This window comes from Stigmatopora nigra, chromosome 3 (assembly GCF_051989575.1).
Source record: "Stigmatopora nigra isolate UIUO_SnigA chromosome 3, RoL_Snig_1.1, whole genome shotgun sequence".
Classification (NCBI taxonomy): domain Eukaryota; kingdom Metazoa; phylum Chordata; class Actinopteri; order Syngnathiformes; family Syngnathidae; genus Stigmatopora; species Stigmatopora nigra.
Window position 1 is genome coordinate 12,152,037 of NC_135510.1, and position 23,129 is coordinate 12,175,165.

General features: G+C 36.3%; 3 protein-coding genes and 1 long non-coding RNA gene across 13 annotated transcripts in view; 1 reads left to right on the plus strand and 3 right to left on the minus strand.

Moving 5' to 3' along the window:
- The window catches only part of cdh16 (cadherin 16, KSP-cadherin), a 126,166-nt gene that overhangs the window by 16,020 nt on the left and 87,017 nt on the right, over window positions 1–23,129 (plus strand). The gene's annotated exons all lie outside the window — the stretch shown is intronic.
- LOC144194498 (uncharacterized) lies at window positions 1,484–4,188 on the minus strand. 2 transcript variants are annotated; one of them, XR_013325904.1, is made up of 6 exons: window positions 4,124–4,188; window positions 3,618–3,780; window positions 3,362–3,447; window positions 1,959–2,031; window positions 1,728–1,894; window positions 1,484–1,554 (listed from the first exon to the last, which is right to left on the minus strand). It is a non-coding gene; the product is annotated as an uncharacterized LOC144194498 (long non-coding RNA). The 2 variants fall into 2 exon arrangements; XR_013325903.1 differs by having other exon boundaries at window positions 1,484–1,671.
- Window positions 6,053–10,316, minus strand: arl6 (ARF like GTPase 6). The gene is made up of 8 exons (XM_077712475.1): window positions 10,148–10,316; window positions 8,393–8,533; window positions 8,177–8,238; window positions 8,006–8,074; window positions 7,822–7,916; window positions 7,335–7,464; window positions 7,045–7,100; window positions 6,053–6,950 (listed from the first exon to the last, which is right to left on the minus strand). Exons 2-8 carry the CDS (start codon window positions 8,510–8,512, stop codon window positions 6,925–6,927), a joined length of 558 nt encoding a protein of 185 aa, XP_077568601.1. The 5' UTR covers window positions 8,513–8,533; window positions 10,148–10,316; the 3' UTR covers window positions 6,053–6,924.
- Window positions 10,812–23,129, minus strand: part of LOC144193861 (ephrin type-A receptor 6-like) — a 45,088-nt gene continuing 32,770 nt past the window's right edge. For 3 of the 8 annotated variants that reach the window (XM_077712467.1, XM_077712468.1, XM_077712474.1), the window contains 12 exons: window positions 18,411–18,535; window positions 17,352–17,514; window positions 16,969–17,074; window positions 16,286–16,356; window positions 14,535–14,660; window positions 13,295–13,626; window positions 12,989–13,204; window positions 12,748–12,915; window positions 12,394–12,665; window positions 12,162–12,266; window positions 11,647–11,796; window positions 10,812–11,548 (listed from right to left, as the gene is read on the minus strand). In XM_077712467.1, coding sequence (XP_077568593.1) covers window positions 11,434–11,548; window positions 11,647–11,796; window positions 12,162–12,266; window positions 12,394–12,665; window positions 12,748–12,915; window positions 12,989–13,204; window positions 13,295–13,626; window positions 14,535–14,660; window positions 16,286–16,356; window positions 16,969–17,074; window positions 17,352–17,514; window positions 18,411–18,535 — 1,949 coding nt within the window. In that variant the 3' untranslated portion in view covers window positions 10,812–11,433. The remainder of the gene's footprint in view (window positions 11,549–11,646; window positions 11,797–12,161; window positions 12,267–12,393; window positions 12,666–12,747; window positions 12,916–12,988; window positions 13,205–13,294; window positions 13,627–14,534; window positions 14,661–16,285; window positions 16,357–16,968; window positions 17,075–17,351; window positions 17,515–18,410; window positions 18,536–23,129) is intronic. The other 5 variants (XM_077712471.1, XM_077712472.1, XM_077712473.1 and 2 more) reach the window with 5 other exon arrangements.

Here is a 23,129-nt window from a genome sequence, read left to right on the forward strand (position 1 = left end):
AAATGAAAAACATTAAGATATTTTCCCTCATGAAAAAAAAAGCTCAAACATTTGTTTTTTAAATCCAATTTAAATAGAAAAAATATTTAAATATTTCAAAAATAGTATAGCTCACGTGCAATCTAGTTCTCAGTCTGTATATTTATTCGCCCTGTCTGGAAAAGGGGAAATAGCACTCGCTAACTTATTTTCATTCTTTAACTTGATTGTTTATTAAAATTCTTGTAAGATTTCTCAATGCTGTAATTCGTTGGCAACCCCCAAATGCCTTGGTTAAATCAAGATAAAACTACTTCCCATTAAAAAAAAAAAAAAACTAAGCCAACCTGTTGAATCTCCAGGCTGTATATATGCTAACTCGTGCTTTTTTGTGTGCAATTTTTCTCTGTTTAGCACCAAGATGCAACTTTCGGTGTGCCTAGATCACTCTTGAGGTTACAGAAGGGGAGACTGGGACTGATCAAGGTAAAACTTGGCCCCACAAAAAAAGCTGAATCTCCAGTCTCTATATATTCTAACTTTTGCTATTTTTCTTGCACACAACAGGCCTAAGGTATCTTGTTTGCCCACTTGAAGATGTCCCTCTTGCATCATATGGTGTCTTTGTATTTCTGAATATCCAAATTTAATAAAAGCCTAAATCATGATGACATTTCACTGGCCATTCATTTCCACAGCTTTTTGACTAGATCTTTAAGGTAAGAAGGTTGTCATTTAATGTTGGAGCAAGAATTCCAAGTGTTAATCCCCCAGTTTTTTTCCTAAATGTTATCTTCTAAGTGTTTATCCTTCTACTTTTTCCAAGTCTTTATCTCCCTGGTTTTTTTTTTAAATTTTCTAAGTGTTTATCCTCATTTTTATTTAATTTTATCTGTGTTTATCCCCCCTGCTTTTTCCAAATTTTATTTTCCAAGTGTTTATCCCATTTAATTTTATCTAAATGTTTATCCTCCTGCTTTTTCCCCAAAAAAATTTCTAAGTGTTTATCCTCCTGCTTTTTCCCCAAAAAAATTTCTAAGTGTTTATCCTCATTTATATTTAATTTTATCTAAGTGTTTATCCCCCTACTTTTTTCAAATTTTATTTTGTTTAATTTTATCTAAATGATTATCTCCCTGCTTTTTCCAAATTTTATTTTCTAAGTGTTTATCCCCCCTGTTTTTTCCAATTTTTTTGTCTAAGTATTTATCCCCCCTTTTTCCAAATTTTATTTTCTAAGTGTTTTTCCCATTTTTTTCCCCACCTTTTTCTAAGTGTTTATCCCCCCTTTTTCCAAATTTTATTTTCTAAGTGTTTTCCCATTTTTTTCCTGAGTAATTTCCCCACCTTTTTCTAAGTGTTTATCCACTTTTTCCAAATTTTATTTTCTAAGTGTTTTTTTCAAATGTAACATTTCAATGTGATATTAAAATGTTTACTTGTAAATAAAATGTTTAAACTTTGATTGTGACTTGCATCTTTTGTTAAAGACAAAACACATGCATACATTTAAAAGCTTTTATTTTGAAAAACTTGAATAAGATTAAGTAATTCCTCTAGTCACCAGCAGGAAATCTGGAAAAACAGGAAACCAGCTTTTATTTTGAAAAAGTTTGTAGATAGGTTCCCGCTGGTGTTACAGCATCGTAAAAAATTGAATCTTCTCCACCCCCTGGTGGAATTCCGGAAAAACTGAAAAAAGGGAGGTTAGGACAAAGTTAGTTAAAAAAACATTGAGAAGGACTCACCTTTTATTTTGAAAAACTTTAAAAGATGATGTAGTTCCTCTTGTCACCAGCAGGAAATCCAGGAAATAAAAGCCTCAGCTTTTATTTTGAAAAAGTTTGTAGACTGGTTCCCGTTGGTGGTCCAGCATCGTAAAAAAATCAAATCTTCTCCACCCCCTGGTGGAATTCTGGAAAACAAAAAAAAAGGGTTAAGGCACAAAGTTAGTTAAAAAACCAATGGGAAGTGCTTACCTTTTATTTTGAAAAATTAAGGTGTCTGAGCCTATCTGTTCATTGGCAGAAAACAGGTCCCCTCTGGTGGATTCTGAAAAACAAAAAAAGTAGGTCAATACAGAGTCAGATGAAAGGGCTCACCTTTTATTTTGAAAAAATACATAGATTGGTGGAATTCTGAAAAACAAAAATAGGTCAATTCACAAGGTCTTACCTTTTATTTTGAAAAAAAAATCAGATATGTTCAGGCAGAACAAATCTATGAGTTTTTTCAAAATAAAAGGTAAGACCTAAGGAATTTTTTTTTTTTATTTAACTATGTATTGACCTAATTTTTCAGAATTCCAGCCAAGGGGAGCAGGTTTCCTGCCTATGTCAAGATAGGCTCAGGCAGACCAATCTCGACATAGGCGGGAAACTTGGTCCCCCTTGGGTGGATTCTGGAGAGAGAAAAAAAACTCAGGTTGGAGTGCCTGAGCCGATCTCTACAAAGGCAGGAAACCAGCTCCCCCTTGGGTGGATTCTGGAAAACAAAAAAGGGGGGGTCAATACATAAAGTTAAATGAAAAAAAACTCAGATTGGTTCTGCCCTGTCTGTACATAGGCAGGAAACCAAAAACAGAGTGAAGGCACAATAGATTTAAGTACAGACTAGCGCCGAAGGTCAAAATTTGACAAAACTACCTCCTACATCAAAAGGCAGCAATATTAGAGTCTGCTGTAGACTAAAAAAACGATCGTCTGTTAATCCTCCATGAAGATATATCAGGATTTTGATCATGTGGTGGGAAATTTGAAAACACTTGACAGGGGCCTACAAGATTAAAATAAAGCCCACTTCTGCCTCAAGTTTTCGGTCAATTATTTCAAATCCATTCATTCGTAAAAAAATAAATATACAAAGAGCTTCTGTTTTTCTCATTATGTTTAAATGAGTCAAAAATGACACCTGCACTATTGTTAAATAAATCTGTTTTGTCAAAACCACATTTAAAACTAATAAAAAAGGTCCAAGAAGGTTAAGAGGCTCAAAGTTTATGATTTATTTATGTTCAGTTCCACTACATGGCAGATTTTTTTTGTAAGTTCAGAAAGATGTGAAAAGCCATATAGAAACTCACAAGAAGCTACTCCTTCACTTGCCACTACAGTTTTTTTTTTAAATTTACTTCAATAGGGATGAGTCTACTTACGGTTTATCATTTATCACAGCCATGTCTGGTCTACATTAACCGAGACAATCGAGGAATTACTGTTTATTCCATTTTCCATTTGTGTGGGTGACTTATCCACAGTTTTATGTCATTTAATTTTTTTTAATGTATCATGATGAAAATCGAGCCAATTGCGCAAAGCCCTAAACACTGGCGTTTAAATATTACACGGATAGGGAAAACCAGAACTATTAAAAAATGACTCACTATGTTAAGGCGTCGACAAGCTGCTCCTTTCTGGTCGTTTTGGCCACATTCTTGATGTTTCACAGCAGTCTGTGCTCGCAGAGTGACTGAAACACACAATGGAATGATTTCTTTTTTTAACAAGAGCGATCGGTAACACAATGTCGCCAATTTGTTTGCAAACATTTTCCTGTCTGCATACACATGGGGCTACATTGCGTCAAAAATCACTCTTAAACGAGAACTGGGGGTTCAAAATCCCCAAATGACAACGTACCAAATCTGCAGCATCGTTCTGTGAGAAGTTTGGCAGGATTTCGTCGTCAAAACTTCCCTTTTGAGCTGCTCTGCAGTGCACGCACGCCCATCCTGCCTCCTACCTTATCAGCCATTTTGGAGTTTGACGTCGGCTATTTGAACTCTGGCCTCGGCCACGCCTCCTAAAAAAGGACACATAAGAAACATTTATTTTTTTTCATAATAACGTGCATTAGTCAGTATATGTTTACGTGGAGGGGCTGTAAATGCTTTTTGGTTGGACTTTAATACTTAAAAGAAAAATACATTGTTTTCATAATAACATGCATTGGTCAATGGGTAGGGCGAGGGCGGGGCTGTAAATACGTATGATTGGGCTTTCATACTTAAAAAAATACATTGTATTCATCATAACGTCTGTGGGGGAAGCTGTAAATACTTTTTGGTTGGGCTTTAATCCTTTAAAATACAGTAGTATTGCACATAATGAACATTGTGATGACATGCACTTTGGTTACTTCATACCTGTCAACCTCTGCCGATAACTGCCCTCATAAATGATTGATTCCCCGTACAAAAAAAAATAAAAATAAAAAAAAAAAACCGTACGACGCATGTTTACTCGCGGTAACTCGTTTCTTACTATGTTACTCCTCCATGCTTGCTTCCACGATATTTACTCTATGTATATCTACGCATGCGCGTGTCATCCTTTATCCTTATTGCCGTACGCACCGCTAAAAAATACATACGATTGGGGATAATTTTTGCTGGTATACCGTGACAATAGTAACGGTCGATGACAGTAGCGTCGTTGGCTACCAGCCTACGAGACTATCTGGATTTTAGCCAAAACTGTCTTGTTGAGATCGGATTTCATAAATATCGGCGATTAAAAAAAATCCCCGTACAAAAGTCGGTGTACGGCGTACATGATTTGAAATGGTTACAAAACGTGTCATACCTGTCAACGTGTATAACGTACACGTTGACAGGTATGATAGCGCAACAACTGTTCTTAGCTTCTAAAAATGCATGTCGGACCAGCATACGCACTGCCTCCTGCTGGAAGAGCACGGAATGATTCAGTACCATGGACAGCGACAAAATCCACAGATACACATTTGCTAGAGCAGGGTAAAAATACAAATATTTAATTTAAAGAACTTGTAAAATATTACGTAAATTACATTTGAAAGATTCAACACGTTTTTTTTCTTCTTTATGTGGTGTTATAGTTGTAGTATTGCTTTTTGTGGATTCTTTTATAGCTCTTGCTTTTATTTTTATAAGCACAAAGTATTTGGCTAATATTCATTTTAAATGGCTTACTCTTAAAACCATCCAGAAATACGTGTATTAAAAAGTGTCTATTATGAAACAAACATTTAAGTTCAAACCAACATCGGGATTCAATATTTGTTTGTCCAGCATTTGGACACACACACACACATGACCAAATTAAGGAAACCAAGGAAAAGAGTCTTTACAATTGCTCACGCCCTAATATGTCCTTTATTTTTATTTTTAAATAATTTACACTGAAAAAAAATCAAAATAAATGCAGCAAAAGATACACATTCAAGCTTAATCACAACCTAACATTGTGCTTGGACTTTTTTTGTGGTCATTGACAATGTACAATTAAGTTATTTTACAATCACTTTGTACTGACATTCATTAAATCCACTATACGTAGGCATATTGTGTACTCCTCTTAGTCCAAACACAATATACATCCAAGAATAATCTTCTCTCTAGGCAGTTGTCGCAGATTTGCAACAGTTAAACGCAAGTCGCCTAATTAAAACATTCATAAGGGTCTTTTTTAAAAAAAAAAAATCTGAAGTAACATTTTTCATGTTATTAAAATGTCTCTATTTTTGGTTAAGATTGAGCTTTTTGCCTATTGCAGATGCAGTCTACCCAGCTTGGTGGAATGGGACCGTGGACAGGGATCTTTTATCAATAATTTAATAGAGGTGGGGGGCAAAAGATCTTCTTACAGGAAATACAGGTGTGTAAAATTCTGAAATCTATCCTGTTATTGACCAAATACTAATTTATCTTCCATGAAATGCAAAAAAAAAAATTCTTATGCTATGTAATTGAAATGGAAAAAAAGGTTAAAAAAAGGACTGAGCCAGCAGATGAACATTGCATAGACCTTTGTTGACATTGTTGCTCGTTAACGTAAATTTGTGAAAGCTTCTAATGTAAAAAAAATGTAAAACATATCAAAAGAAAGCTGCTCGATTTATTAGCTGCAATAAATGATGGCTTTGCCACATGCATCCGTCAGTTTGGCCTGATAAATAAAACAAAACAAAAAAACTGTCAATGAAAAAATATTTGAAGACCAAAATCATTTTTCCTCAGTCTACAAAGGGACATTTTTTAAAAGCAATTACTGTCAACTACCTATCTATTATTAAAAAGACATTCAAAATTGAATGACAGTAAGGTGTGTACAGTTTTTATTTAACCACCAAGTTTATAGAAAAGTCATGAAAACAGAGGCCCACCCTTAGAAAGATGGTAAAGATGTATAAGACATAGATTTGGATGCCAAGACTACCAGTATGAGAGAAAACACAAAATATCAGACAGTAGTGCACAAAAATAAAGACAAAAAAAACCTTTTTTGATAACAATATGAAAGAAAGAAGAAGATAATTGAACACTTATGGATTTTTCTAACATAACTGCAGTCATGAAGTTAAAACGCCAATTCCAATGAATTTGTGAAATTATGAAACACAAATTAAACAGTTTACAAATAAATGCAAATCATGTTCAAAAGTACATTCAATGGGATACACGACAAAGCCCATAAATGTCATATCCAGACTGATAAATTATTATTGTTAGCAAACATTAAGTTGAAATTTTATGGCTGCAACACATTCAACAATGTTTCCAAAATAATAATAATAAAATGATGGTGTGAGTTTCGCATCATTGCCAACATGTGCTTGTACTAATTTCAAGAAATTTAAGATTTTCAATTTCTACATTCCTTAATATAATTGAAGGCTGAAAAACACTAAATAAATCCCTGCATCTATAGGTAAATAATTACAAACTATGCAAAGATGGTGCAAAGATGAATTACATTGGCACAATATCATATCATTGGTGGTTCATTCCTTTAAGAATTTAGTGCCACCAGTGAAGTAAAATACATTTCTGTCTCATTTTTAAATTACTATTCAATTATCAATCTGGCTTTTCTTTTGTCATGGTTAATTAAGGACAATCAGATTTCATAGAAAACCAAAAATGTCTACAAAATGTTGTTGGTACCTTCTTGTATATAAGACGTTTCAATTTCTCGTCGATTTGATTTGATCTGAAAATAGCACCAAAAAAAAAAATCATACAAAAACCACTTAAAAATGAGCATTTTAAGGAAAATGCTCATTTTTTGACATGATTGAGTTTACCTTGTAACCATTCCACTCCTTCCTGTAAACCATCTCCTTTTAGCGCATCGGTAGCACTGAAACAGAAAAAAACCACCATTATTTTATCATTAATATACATCTAAATATTCCACATGGAACATGTCAACATATAAGAAAGATGATATAGAATCATTTTTGCTCACTCGTTGTTTAAAACGATCTCAATCAAAAACATGGTGGGATGTAATTGTTACATTTTTTTCTATATACGTGTTCTATCACTCCGTGTTTACAAATGACTGTAAGATTTCACACTGAAGTTGTCATACCATATGTGCCAAGGTTTGTCCTTGATAGTATCCAAGCAAAGCATCTGTGAGACTTTAACTGAAGACAGAGCATCTCTGACGTCCATCTTGTTAGCCAAGAACAGGATGGGAATTCGCCTATGTTTAATATCTGTTACAAGATAGAACAAGATCTTTAGAGACAACTGGCATAATGCAATAGAGTTTTGACAGTTGGAAATCGATTTATTTATAGTTTTTTAAAAATAATGGAAAAGTGCAAACACAAGAAATAATTAATTTATACCAATAGAGACATATGACAGAGAAATAAATAATTCCATGTGCACATTTTTTGGCAATTTTGTGACACTGGAAATGTTTTTATTGCAAAAATCAGTGAGTCAGGAAATAATAAGAATCCACAATGACATGTATTTTCGGCAGAGGTAATTATTTTTTCACTTATTAATATTCAGTGGTGCATTAGAAACCGATAAAAAAAACGGGAAAAAAACACAAATTTTACCAGGGTGATTTAATAATGTCTCCAATTCTTCTTTGGCCACAACCATCCTTAGTTTATCTGCACTATCAACGACAAATATAACAGCCTGGCCTTCCCTAAAAACCACAACAATTAGTGCAATTTTAATAAACACATAACTCCAACAAGAACCATTTTTGTGTTGCTGTTACTGTGACCTACTGACTTGTAGTAGTGCTCCCAAAGGTTTCGGTATCTGCCTTGGCCCGACATGTCAAACACGGTGAAAGAAAGACTACACAAAGACAAGTGGGAGCAAAAATAACAGTCCAGAATATAATACACAACATGATTAGAACTGTATTGTGGTTAAAAAAAAAAATTAAAAAAAACCTACCTGGATGTCTTGAACTTCTCTATGCTGAAACCAATGGTTGGGACGATGTCCTGTGTTTGAGCCTGCAAGTTAAAAATGTCAAATATGATAGTTATCAACTAGAGGAGACTTTATTTAAATGTATACACTACTGTAGAGTGTGGCTGATTGAAGTACACACTGTATCTTTAATGGGTGATGGATTTATTCCTAAGAAAGAGCAAATGATGGACTTACATTGGATGGCTTGAGTTTGTTGATGATAGTTGTTTTGCCACTGTTGTCGAGGCCGAGACAGAGTACATTCACTTCTTTTTTGAAGCCCAGCCATCCTGCTAACTTGTCAAACAGCCCCATTGGCACCAACCGTAGCCCCTTCTAAAAAAAAAAAGTAGCATTGCTTTGTGTAAATACTGAAATATTTTGATTTTTAACTGCAAATGGCTCAATTCAAAAGACCAAGTTAAACAATTCAGGTGGTTATTTACTGCAGACAATAGAGAAAATAACATTGTTTTTTAGATACAATCAATTGACAGTCAGATGCTTATCAAATGTGGATAAAGAAAATCCGTTTTGGACATCTGCCTGTGTAATCACAGCAGATTGACCGGTCGATACATCCCATCAATGTGAACTTGAAGTGAACAAAATACACCAACTGGTCAGTATGTGATGCCCAGATTTAAAATACACTTGGGTCCCAGCACAAATTGTGAATAAATACTGAATACAACAATGTGGAACTGCCATACTTCAGTATTTTATTCTTTAACTTTGAAATGATATCAGATGTTAGTCAGACAAGAGCTAAGTAAATCTAGGGAATCTAGACATTATGTGTAAATAAAATAATACAGAAATTGTCAGTGAGGAGGAGTATAAGTGCCGCCATAGGCAGATGTTGGCCATGATCTAACAGGTTGTTTAGTGAATAAATCCATCTGTGAGCGACAGTGAGTATCTGCCTCTTAGCGAAGAACTCAGATGCGTATTGTTGCTATTTTTTAACTTATAAAAGGTGTTTTGCCCATATTCTTAGACCGGTAAAATTCATGAAAAAGCATATTTTATTTGTATTAAGGTGAGCATAGCTTTTACCTCCTCAGTTTACAAATATTTCAACTAATATTATTCAGTCAAACAAAATCAATGAATACTAGTTTTGTATCACTAATATTGTTTATTGCTTTGACTTCGGTGTATCAGTTTTTACATTCAGTCAGCTATGGCAGCATCCAATAAATTATCAGATAAACAGATTATTCCACCTTACTGGTCGGATAAATACATTGAAATATTTCTGATATGATGTATCAATGACGCAATAAGAAAATATCGTAGTACTTAGAAAAGATGACAGTCTGATTGCCTTCAAGTATAAAGGCTAAACACCAACATAATAAAGCGCCGTGACGCAAAAAATACTATGATCTCGTCTTATTTTGAGTCCACCTGAAATATTTTTGGGGGAGTTTATTTTATAGTAATTGCAATTCCATCTCAGGTGATACGTGGCACGTCTTAAACCCAAAACATTGTAGTTGTTCACACGGTGTAAGACCCCTGACGTACTATCAAGTATTCAAATATTGTTAGATGGAGGGAGCAGCTATAGTCGGCTGCAGTTAATCGTCACGAAGTTGTTTTATTATCTCATTAGCCGTTCACTCCGACTAAAGAGATTGGAGCGTAATTAAGAGTCGCGCACTTATTTAGGTAATCTTCTCTGCTGTCACTACACAGGTTGGCCCAAGCTATCTCTTTAGTCCTTGCAACCATTTTAGGTTTCAATTCGGATAAGCCACATAATTAAAAAAAAATACTAACCCGACGGCAGAAAGTATACACCGCACACACTGTAAATCGAAAAAAAAGTTACAAAACCTAACCAAAACAAGAAAGCTAACATGGGCTAGCCACGCTAAGATTAGCATGCAGCTTTTATTTTTACACAATCAGGAGCCTTAGTTGATATGTGCTGAATGTTACCTTTGGCTAAACTTGTTCTTTTTGACGCCAATGTGCACCGATCTTCGTTAGGAAGGTTGTTTATTCCATCACTGGTAGTCCAATGTTTTCATTCATTCCTCAGGCGCGTCGTTTTCATGGTAGCCTGGATACGCGTTTTACTTATGCTGCATTCAGGAAAGTCGGAATTTTTCCTTGTCTCATCAGTAAACAAGGGGAACGCCCCTAATACACAATAACAGTTGGTAAACGGGATTGGGATACTTGACGAAATTGTTTTGTGATTTTTATTCATAAACGACATAATATATAAAATTATTTAACGTTATTCCATGATTGGTTACATGCTTAAATATGAAAACACACCTGGAAGCAGCGCAACCAGGGGAAAAGCAATGAAAGGAAGCTGACAGACAATTTGGAAATATTTAATAAGTATCTCATCCCATTTTAAAATTTTAATTTACACCAGTCAGTGATTCTGATATATTTAGGTCCACCAAGGTCTAATTGACAAACTCACCTGGCAAGTCTTCATGTCCAGAAAACGTGTTAGTCTCTTGAGTGATATTTAAGAGGAAATGGTTATTGTCTGAGTGTGTGCTTGTATGTGAAACCGTGGATACCTTTGTAGGCGTGTGTGCCATACTGAACCTGAGTATTTGAATTCAGAGACAGATAACAATGCATTAAAATAGAGTTGTTTACTAAGGAAGAAACATACACCTTTCACGTGACTTTCAGTACAAGATACTACACTGTAATACCATTAGGATAGAACACATTTCTAGAAAATCTCTTGACATTCAGTCGTCTTTAGTTGAAAAAGAGAATTGTGTTTAACATATTGTCAATTCCTATTCCCGGTGAAATATTTAATAAACCAGCATTCTATTTTTTTTATTAAAATATCCAGTGTGTCATACTTTAACTCCTCGATATTATCTCTGGTCTTGAGGTATACGATTTGAGACCGTCAATGTCAATCAAAACCATTGGATTGTCACTTGGAAAGAGCAGAAGCTTTGACTGGCACTTAAATCAACATAGGAGGAAAATACTGTCAGTCTTAAATTGAAAAGAATGAGTGAATGAGATCGCAATTCAGCAGAACTGACTGAGGTTTGTCCTTGAGTGGACGGTGTTGGCAATAATCCATGACATGATGGCCGTGTGAGGTGTGTTTGCCAGAGTCCAAATTGTCCCACTCCAGAATTCCCTCGTCAGCAGTGCAACTTAATTCAGCATTCATACGTATGTGCAGTTCAAAAAAATGTATGCACAAAGTCTGGCTCTGCGTGACGGTCTCACACTTGAAAGCCACTACGTTGGATATGGTGAAATTGCAGCCGCAGAGATTGTATGCTGCTTATGATTCTCCTCTGGTGGCCGATCAAACAGATTCCAATTCGTCTAATGTCGCTGAGAAGGAAAAGAAATGGGGGGGGGGGGGGGTGTCATGATCAGAGTGGCAAGGGTCAAACTCTACGAGCAAAAAAAAAATGTCAGGGTGCACTCACTCTACGCTCATTGTTGAAATGGAATCTAGCGTCGTATATCCTGCTGCAATGAAGTTGTTCTTGTATTGGCTCATTTTAATGGAGTCAAGCCAGTCCCCGATAGAGATGAAGAGAGGGTAGTCGGGCAAGTCATCAGGTGAATCAGGGAAACTGAGAAAACATTTAGGAAGACAAGGAGCAGAAAGGTGGGGAACAAGAATATCGTAATTCAGTAAACGTGCTTAAAATGAGCCCCTCAGATGAAGAAGTCCATTTGAGCAGCACTTGTGCAATGTGAAATACAATTATGAAGTGCTATGTGTGTGCCCAGCAATGTGCAATATTTCTTCTTATGTTTTCATTTGTGCTAGTCAATATGAGTGTTTACAATCTAATGTGGAGTGTGACTTGATGTGTGTGGGCGGAGCCCAAACTAGGGCTGATCCTTTATTTATATCCTAATCTATTCCATTTGGTAGCATCACATCATATTGTAAACAATAAGCAGGTTGAAAGGTCGACTATACTGTACTTACTCTGATAACAATGCTTTTGTCTTTTCACCATTACACTCCACTTGCATGGGAGACATTTGGTGCAGCGACCAAGCAGATCCAGCAGATGGCGCTGCAACTACAGGGCTGAGGTAGAACAATCAGTTGCAAATGTTTAGGATTGGTCTGCCATTGAGGTCTGGCCTGTCCCTGAACAAATACTAATTGTTCTAAATGCACATACATTGAATCTCATTAGATGGGGAGCGTGTACCTAAAGCTTACGGAACGTGATTGTAAGCTGAGATTCAACATGTTCCTCTCATCCACTGTGTTTTGAGACGACACGTACTTGTGTGACTCGTTCACCAGAGTGAGGAGACCGCTGGGGTTGATGATGAGTTTGTCCAGGAAGCAGAGGATGTTGTTGAATCGTGGACGCTGACTCGGCTCCTTCTGCCAGCAGTGCAACATCAACTGGTGCAGTGTGACAGGGCAGCCCATTGGAGCAGGTAATCGATATCCTTCCTCCATTGATAAAATGACCTGAGAGCATTGGGAAGAGAGTGTTTTTTTTCCAAGTGCCGGTAGAATATCAGTCAGTGTCCATGTAATGCCAGTATCTTACATCCTGATTGGACATCTCCCAGTATGGTCTCTCGCCATACGACATGACTTCCCACATGACAATGCCAAAACTCCATACATCGCTGACAGAGGAGAACTTGCCATAAGCAACTGCTTCTGGCGCTGTCCAGCGGATTGGTATCTTTCCTCCCTGACGATAAAAGTATGGCTGAATAATTGCTTAGGATGCAGAACTTAAGCAGTGTAGGGTAACCTGCAAGTAACCTTCATTCAACACTCACATTCACCGTAGCAGTGTATGCTGCCTCTGTGTCTTCTTCCATCACTCGAGACATGCCAAAGTCGGACACCTTACACACCAAGTTTTCATCCACCAGGACGTTGCGAGCTGCTAAGTCTCGGTGAACGTAACCCATGTCCGAGAGGTAAGCCATGCCCACTGCGATTCCACGCAACATTCCAACCAATTGAAGCACAGTGAATTGTCCGTCGTGTGTCTGCCGTGGAAAAAAAGCACATTTTGGCACATTAGACAAAAAACTAAAGTGGAAAGGACATGTACACATAATGTGACAGGTTGTCCAAACCCGTAAGAAAGAGTCAAGCGCTCCGTTTGCCATGTACTCCACTACTATCATCACAGGCCTGCCTGAGGAAACAGTGAACATGGAGGTCAAAAGAAAGATTTGATGTAGAAAAAACAAATGTACTCTACACTGGAGAAGAAGCTTACTTTTAGTGACCACTCCCTCCAGTCTGATGATGTTGGGGCTGTCGAACTGTCCCATAATTGATGCCTCACGCAAAAAGTCTCGTCTTTGATGTTCCATATAGCCGCCTTTCAGGGTTTTTATTGCCACAGCGATGTCCAGCCTTCCAGGTATGCGCAAACGACCACTGCACACCTCTCCAAATTCCCCTGTCGAGGCATTACTTTATATGAATAAATGCAGTTACACACCAATGGGCCATGAGATGAGTCAGGACTGCCAGGAACTCTCTAAACCCAAACAGCTCATGTGTATTATAATGGCAATAACATTAATTTGATTGTTGATTATACATTAAATTATTCATTAATATGTATACACATATATATAAAATTAATAATAAATGTTGCGGGCCGGGGTAAGAGTGGTTAGAATGTCGGCCTCACAGTTCTGGAGTCCAGGGATCGAACCCAGGTTGGTCCTCGTGTGGAATTTCCATGTTCTCCCCTGGCTTACGTGGGTTTTTACTCTGGGTACTCCAGTTTCCTCCCACATTCCAAAAGCATGCATGGTAGGTTATTTGAACACTCTAAATTGCCGCTAGGTATGAGTGTGAGCATGAATAGTTGTTTGTCTCCTTGTACCCTGCGATCGGCTGGTGTACCCCACCTCTGTCAGCTGGGATAGGCTCCAGCACCCCCTGCAACCCTTGTGTGGATAAGTGGTTCAGAAAATGAAATAAATGTTAAATTAATGTTTTGATTCATTCATTGAATTTGTATACTTCCGTCTGTGTTCGACAAATTGTAGACCAGCAGATGGCACTGTGTTTATAGTAAAACAATTCAATATAACCGCTTAGCTTTGAAAAAAAATAATGACATTTTTTTTCTTTTCAATATATCTTACAGATTTGATGGTAAAATTACACAAAGCACATTAATTGATATCTTACTTTTCATGACACAGACACGCACACACTTTTTAATAAACTGTCGGCATGATTTGTGCAATTCGCCTAATGGAGAATACCACAGGATGTTATACAGTCTATGGTCAATTATTTAGTACCTACAGTATGTATGGACAAATGTCTGGCTACAATATTTATGTTTACCTGTGCCAATTACTCGGTCGATGCATATAGATGAGGGGTCAATCTCTTTAGCAAATTCTTCCACAGCCTGAGTGGGGTCTTCATAAGTGTCTGGATCCACATAGGTCTTTATTCCAGAGAACGGAACTGTTATAAGATTAAAAAAAAACACATTATTAACACATTAATTATGCCATTCCTTTTGGAATAAGATACATTTTGATGAAAAAACATGTGTTTATTTAAAGTTGAAAAGGTAACATTTGTCTTATGAAACAGTTGTCAATGTTTAAATACTTTTATAGGCATACATCATGTTTTTCTTTTTTTGGTACCCATAATTTTATTTTACAAAATTTCTGTCTACGTCTATATTTCAACAATCTCAGTGGGCTTATATAATAGCTTTAGAAGAATGTTCTCTTTTTTACTGTGTAGTTCAGTTTCTTAACTCTGCTGGAAATATTATTGTTCAATGTAGCAAACCGGTGTGATTTGTCTTTCTAATACTGTGGAGTGTTTGAGATACATTTTAAAAGTGCAGGGAGCTAAAGTATAAAGCAGAATTCTTTTTTTTCTTTTTTTTTCAGAGGAAGGAAAGATGAAAATACAACAATAGAAGCTGCCAGGCATCTGTAGAGACTAGAATCCCTGCAGCAGTGTGCAGTGCATATGCTGCTTTATATCATAACTTCATCCCATGACTACAGCTACTTTAAAGCAGTGTCCGTTCAAACTGGAAAGGATGTGAAAGATTCTTCTAACCTAGTTTTCAGTTTAGAGTTAACGCTGTCTCCAGGGTGACCACACTCAGGGCTACAACAGAGGGATGATTTTTATTTTTATTTATTTTTTATACCACCTCACACCCCATAACACATTGTTATCAAATTCCCTAAAGTAACCTATCTTGCAAATACGATGGAAGCCTACTTTACTAACATTACTAATGTGTTATTGAATTTCAAATGTAATAAATAAGCCTACCTTGTTATTGTGCAGGTTTACAAAACAAATTAGATTTAGACCAACACCAGGTATGGAAAACTACAGCCCGCGGACCACATCCGGCCCGTGAGGCCTTTTAATCCGGCCCGCAGACGTTGTCCAAATAATGTTTTTTTTCCCCCAAGATGGCGCTGTCACGCGGAAGCCAGTGGCAGTATCTCTGTCCACTCTTATTTGTTTTTCGTGTTTTACACCCCCTCTATCTTTTTTAAATTACATTTGAATACTTCTTGATACATTCCTTTTTACTTTACCATGTACTTTATACTTTTTACTTTGATGAGTGATGAGTATGTTAATACTTTATTCCTTTTTTACTGTTTATGTTTCATATGTACTGTTAACGGGTGCACTTTTTTATATGTATCGTATCTTGTGCTGACCCGGCCCATCTGTCAAATTTTTAAAGTCATTGTGGCCCTTGGGCCGAAAAATGTGCCCACCCCTGACCTACACCAATCCTGAATTTGAAGGGAAAAAAAATAAATAAATGAATGGAACCCTTGGGAATCCGAAACAAAGGAAAAACATATATATGTCTCTAACAGTCAACGTATTCATGCATTCATTCATCTTCCATACTGCCCACCCTCGAAAGAGTTGCGGGAGATGCTGGAGCCTAACCCAACTATAGCAAAGGCAGAGAACACCTTAAACTGGTCGCCAGTCAATCGTAGAGCACACAAAGTTAGGTGAAAGAACCACTGCACCAACATGTGTCTCACAGTCAACATAAGAGAGAAAAAAAGTATTGTAATCCATACCATGTCCACTGCGGAAACGCGTCCTCCTCTTTTCTTGTGACTTAATTCTTGCTTTGATATACCCTTGACACCTGAAAGGATGGATACAGTTAAATTAAAAACCCAACATTCATTGCATAGTGAATCATATTTGAGAGGGTTTTGCTAGATTTAATTTGTGAGATATGTCGTAGATATTAGAAAGTGTCAATGAATCAAGATTAATATTTTGTAAGCAATTCTGTTCAATTAATATCCATTTTATTTTAACCAATTGCAAAGTGAAAAGATTCTCAATTCCCAGATTTGGAAGGAGCAACATTAGGACATACTGATCTCACCCCAATCAACTAAAGTTTACCAAAATTATTGACTTTTTTGGGGGGACCATTTTTCACTGTTTACTATGATCTGTTGCTAATGACAATTCTGCAAACTAGAGTCTCACGGATAACAAGAACCTGAGTTAACCACAGGGAGCTAATGGAATGGAACAAATGGCTGGTTGGTGCATTACATGCTGAGTAATTAACCAGAAAATTTGTTCAGTCATTTGGAAAATAGGAGCGCCTGCTTGGTAGTAAAAGAGAGTCCAGTAGCAGACTTCTATTTGAAGTTCCACACTGTCTAAGTCTATATGTGAATCTGGACATTCATTTCTACATGTGTGTGCATATGCAGGTGAGATACACAAAGTCCCACACCGTCCAGTTATGAGGAGGAAGAGGGTGAGGATGACCAAGAGTGAGAAGCCACCAACTGATGCCGTGACAACAACCAACACTTGACCCTGATTAGGGGCATTGGGATCTAAATAAGAAGAAACAAATGAGAAATTGCTGTGAATGACTGTGGAAATAAAGACTGAACCATTTTAAGCTACTCTATCCAGAGTGTTTTGAAAGACATTTTGCATTATTAGACTAGGCTCTATCTTTGACTCATTAATTCTAGCGTCCCAGCATGAAACGAGCACATCATTTGTAAGACTTTTAAATCAATCGATCACACTAGACTGATCCATTCAAGAGTAGCCATACTGTCAATTGTTTTTAGGGAGGGTAAATGTTTTTTTTTTTTTGTTTACCTTCAGCGGCAGTAGAGAACTCAAAATTGGAGCTGTATGCCGTGTAGCCAGCCGTTGTTCGAGCACGCACATGGAAGACATATACAGTCGAGGGCATGAGGCCTGTTACCACAACACTCGGATTCTTAGTCCGTGTTGATGAATAGCTCAATTGCTCCTGTTCCTGGAAAACGGCAGAGGGGAAAATTAATGCAGTCAGTAGAAGGACAGTGAATAAACCTACCAATGGTTAACTTTGGCATCCTTTTCAAATTATACGATTTCCTATACTCTAACTACTAGAGCACAAGAAAATGTATTAACTACCCAATACTTAGATATACTTGGTTTCTTTTGTTTTACTCTCAGTTGTTTTCACAACCTGGTAATATGAACCTTAATGAAGTTATTTTACTGTTAAAATGCAATGAATAAAAAGTTCTTAAAATATTTGTGTGTGTGTGTGTATATATATGTGTATACATGTAACCTATCTTGGAAATACAATGGAAGTTTATATATATATATATATAAATATATATATATATATATATATATATATATATATATATATATATATATATATATATATATATATATATATATATATATATATATATATATATATATATATATATATATATATATATATATATATATATATTTATATTTCAAGTAGTTAAAAGTAAAACAAAGACTCGCATCAATACACCAACGAGTAAATATACTCATATAATTTTGCCACTCGGTATTTCATCCACTAGTCCAGAAAGATATACATACTGTTAGATATAGTACATATATCTGTACTGAACATATGGTATTCATATATCCAGGTCAGCAGATAGACAGATCGTTGGGTTCTGGAAATGTATTGCATTTACGTTTCCATGCATTTTGATTAGCATTTCTTCGCGGTAGTCCATTTCAAATTTGCAACAAACTTTCCATCCAATAATGAGCTATTTATGGCAACCGTTGTCAAACCTTGCACATTGCCTGACTGTCAAGTCGGGTGAGGCCGACCCGTTAAATGGCACCTGTGGCCAACAGTGGGGCCGCCGACCAATGTTTAATCACCTTCTCATAGTATTTGACTTCATAGTCCACAATGTCTAATGGTGGATGTTCTTCTTCTGTCCATGAGAGTGCAATACTATTCTCCGATGACCAGTCCTTTTTGATAACACCAACGAGTGCGGGACCTGAGGACACACAGATTACAGAAATGACACAACTCTCAATATCAACAGTAAATAAGTCTATTATGGTTATTTTCAATCAAAATATTCTTTAGATCTCCACAAACAATCATACTTCAACCATCCTAAATCCTTTAGTTGACTAGTTGTATAAAATCAATTAATAAAATTGATTGAAATATTGATCAATGGGAGACAATTAGTTTTTGTTAACCTCGGGCTTGATGTTTATAAAAAAAATGAGCCGATATCATGACTACTGACAAGAAAAGTAAAAAGAACACACAAAAAGAAAGACTGTGTACATAGAAGCGCCACATAGGATATTATTCATTGATTGAAGTGGAGTTTGAAGTCTTTTAGAGCCGTGTCTTCAAAAAAAAAAACACTTCTGAGCCATCTTCAGACATTCTAAGAAAAGTTTTCAAAAATAAAAGAAATACCTTTCAAATACCTAGAAAAGAGCACTGCTGGGACATACATACATACTAACATAAAACTTCTGTCGGTGAATTCAGAAATTGATGGAATAATTTGGTGGATTCACACCATTTTTGATAATATTGGTAACATTTGAATAATTTTCTCTTTTAGGCATTGAGATATGCGTCTGTTGTTGATGCTTGAGCTTTCGCATTGATTTTTTTTTTTTAGCTAAAACGCCAGAAGAAATAAAAAACATCTCAGCGAGTTCCAAAATATTTCCCATGAATTATTTAATAAACACTCACTTATCATACGAAAACTAAAATGTGGTCTTGCAACGAAGCTGTTGAGGAGTCTATTACTTGAATACAAATTGAGGCACAAATTGACATGTAAAACCAGTCATCATCATCATCTAGAGATGACGACCTAGGAGATTCAATAGGCCAAAAGCTAGATATCAGCACTTCAGATAGGTGATGCATCACAGAAAGTCGCAGGCAGTGGGGTTTGCAGACAGTATTTCTCATCTTGTCATGAAACCAAGATTTTTTAGCAGCAACTCAACCCGACATGATGCTTCACAGTTCAGCAGCCACACCACTGCAGCTATTTTTAAGCAATATCGAGCAGGGGGACAGTGAGCACAGAATGTAGAAGTTTGATGCTGACTACTGCAAAACTTGTGCCCAAGGTGAATAAATATGTTTCTGTAGCATTTGTCCACCATTTACTTACTAGTACAGAAAAAAAGGTCAATCTAGCACTTACGACAAATAAGGCTTTCTCTCATTTAGACTTACTTAAGTGCAGTTGATTGCTACACATCCAGGAAAAATGTGACATTAACAGACAAGAAAACACAGAAGGCCCTTTTGGGGGTAAACTCAAGCATTAATTTGATTCCAAAATATAAAGTATGTCACATTTAAACAAGCTAGAGAAGAGCGTAACCATCCAGTAATTAGTTAAAATGTAAATATAAACAACATACTTTTAGCACCTCACTATATTACCCAATAGGTTTGCTGGGTTCAACACAACATGCTATATCCCGCAACCCTAATGAGGATAAAGCGGTTCAGAAAATGAGATTTTGCGTGTCTTATTATATTATTAAGGTATTATTTTTACAATCCTTCATTATTTCAGCATTTAACTGTAGATGTTTATGTTGTCAGTCAGGAGTAAGCTGACATTTTTTTTTAAATTTGGTAACATTTCAGAGACAGCACGCAATTATTCTGAGTTACTATTAAAAGTAAACACAAAAGTTCCTTGTTGTTCACATGTCTATTGGAAGGAAGAGAGTCATTTGTAAGTAGTCATTTTACACATTCATTCCATCATTTTGATGTGTTAATGATGCTGACGTTTGGTATTCTCGGTAACACAAATTAGAGTGAAGGTGACAAAAAAACCTTTCAAATGGGTCTGCTATTTTTAATGGCTCACACATCATCAATTTAGAACCTATATATGCAAAATATATACTAAGGCAAATAAGCATTGCTGGCTTATACAAGATTACAATGTGTGAACTGATAAGCAGTCATCTTTTTAGGCTTGTTGAATGCATTACAAACAAATAAAATGGAAAAAGTCATCCAGAATTGTGTATTGATTAAAATGCATAGAGAGAAAAATAATAATTTATTCCACTTCATACAGGTAAGGACAACATTTAACTTAATTAGATTGTGTTCTCTCTGTTATCCTTGTCTCAAATTTAAATGCCGTCCCGGGGGAAATAACTACATGAGCTATACAAGACTAAATGATCCTATATTTCAATCAGTCGCTAATTAGAACCATTTTGACTTTGTTGTTGAATTTGATGCCACGCATGCTGTATGCAATCTTATCTTCTCTTTGAAATTTGCAGACTGCTCCAAGGCAAACTAACTAAACACACACAACTGTGTAGAAAGCATATGCGTGAAAATGTAAATTGACGTTAAGATAAATAGAACACTGCAGTAAACTCCACAAAGTATTAAGTCAGAGATAATAGTTAGAGTACATGGAAAGGACAGGAGGTGGAAAAGGGGGAATAAGAGGATGGGGGAGAGCTGTGAAGATGTCCCATGGGATTGGATCTCTACAACATCTCAGCATATAAATAGATGTCGGCCATATTCCCAAAGGATGGTGGATGAAAACAGAAGCGAGCCCATCAGAGAAAAGAAAGAAAGAGAAGAATAAAAGCTTGAAAATCCTCCTAATAAGCACATTACGTTGAATCAAAAATAAAAACAAAAGCCCCAAAACATGGCCTCATTACTTAAAACTTTGGCCATGTTAAACATGACATTACATTGAATATGTATGGCCTACTTTTCCCGCCTGGGAAAAGCAGGTGTCTTGGGGGCTCTGAGCAAAAGTGGACAGTTAAGTGCAGCATAAACTGAGGAAGTAGAAAAATTGGGTCTCTTTTGGTGAGACATTTTTAAAATATATTTTTTTGATGCCTAAGACTGACAATTATTCTTATTCTACGTAATGATTCATTTGAACAGAAATGAAACTATCACCATGTCACCTCTACTCCTATGAGAATTTTTGCAGCGCAGAGAAATGTGATGGTTGAATATTGCGTGAATAACGCTTTGCTGAGCAATAACACCAGTGTATTTAGAGCAGAGTGCAGTTCACCGTTGACTGCGTTCAAGTTATTGTCCTGCACTCTCCTTGAAATGATGCAATGAGAAGTAGTGTATCACGGAACAACATCACCCAAATGAATATAGAGAAATCAATAAAAAAAATATTGTTGCATTTTCGAGAAGTCTTCAATTACAATAAAGTGTCTGTATATGGAAATTAACTTTTTTTTTAGCTTGCATTCAGCGTGTCTATTTTGCATGACTGCATGCAGAAACTACAGAGCATTGTCTATATTTTTAGTATGCTGACCACATAGAGAAATCCCATCACACACATCACCCATCTGGAATGAAAAACACTTGTCAAACTGTCACTGTTCTTTTCGCTATCCTGTTTTGTTTTTAACTTATTCTATTTCCAGTGATGTTTGACTTGACTAAGGGGTACCGTAGTAACTGGACCCTTTTGTTGTGGTACCATTCACATATTACCTAAATGTTTTTAGGGGGGGAAATTGAGGCAAAAAACAGAATGTGAAGAACACAAAAACAGTGTCTTCGAAAAGTTCCTGGATAAGTGTCTAGAAAGGTATGAAATCCTATCACATACACAGTATATTGTTTTATTGTGGGCTAGACAATAAAACAGAAGGCTTACAAAGACATCTTGCTTTTTGCTCAGTGGGCAGGAAGAAGCAAGAATTGTGGAAGAACAAATACTATACTTCACACATTTTTGTGGAATCAGATTTGTATCCAAAAAAAAATTGGAATCAAACTAATTTGTGCAAGTTGCAAATACACACCCAATAATGGATAGAAAAAAAAATCTCATTTTGTGGAGTTTGCACACTGCGTGGGTTTTCTCCAGGGACTCCTGTTTCCTTCCACATTCCAAAAACATGCAGGGTAGGCTGATACAGCATCCTAAATTGCCCCTAAATGTGAGGCTGAGCGAGGTTGGTTGTTCATTTCTTTGTGCCATGCAATTGGTTGGAGACCAATTCAGAGTGTACCCTAACTACTGCCCAAAGTTGGCTGAGATAAGCTCCAGCACCCCATTTGTGAACATAAGCAGTACAGAAAATGAATAAATGAACATATATAGTATATACATATAAACTACCATACATGGTATACTAATAAAGAAAGAAAGCAGGACCCTTGTGAAGATAAGCGGAATGGAAAATGGAAGGGAAAATGAATTACTATATACTTATTTCTTTTTATTTGTTGTTGCTATTTGTGAACTTTGTGAAGCTTTAAATTTCATTATGATTGTATAATGACAGTAAAATTATGTATATATATGTATATATATACCATATATATTATATTATATATAGATAGATGGATGATAGGCGTACACGCACGCACACACACACACACACACACACACACACACACACACACACACACACACACACACACACACACACACGGTATGCTAATAAAGGAAGCAGGTGAGCAGCTGTCTTACTAGACATGCAGAAGGTGTCAATGTGTGTGTGCGCACGTACAGTATGTCAATTGAGAAGAGGCAGTTTGACAAGTTAATCCTTTCT

What these genes read in the sequence shown, in the direction of transcription:
- arl6 (XM_077712475.1), bottom strand. Translation starts at nt 8,512, where the DNA reads ATGGGGCTGTTTGACAAGTTAGCAGGATGGCTGGGCTTCAAAAAAGAA. An exon ending in GAGAAGTTCAAGACATCCAG is followed by an intron (nt 8,075 to 8,176) that starts GTAGGTTTTTTT and finishes GTCTTTGTGTAG; the next exon opens with TCTTTCTTTCACCGTGTTTG. An exon ending in GACAAACCTTGGCACATATG is followed by an intron (nt 7,101 to 7,334) that starts GTATGACAACTT and finishes TTTCTGTTTCAG; the next exon opens with TGCTACCGATGCGCTAAAAG.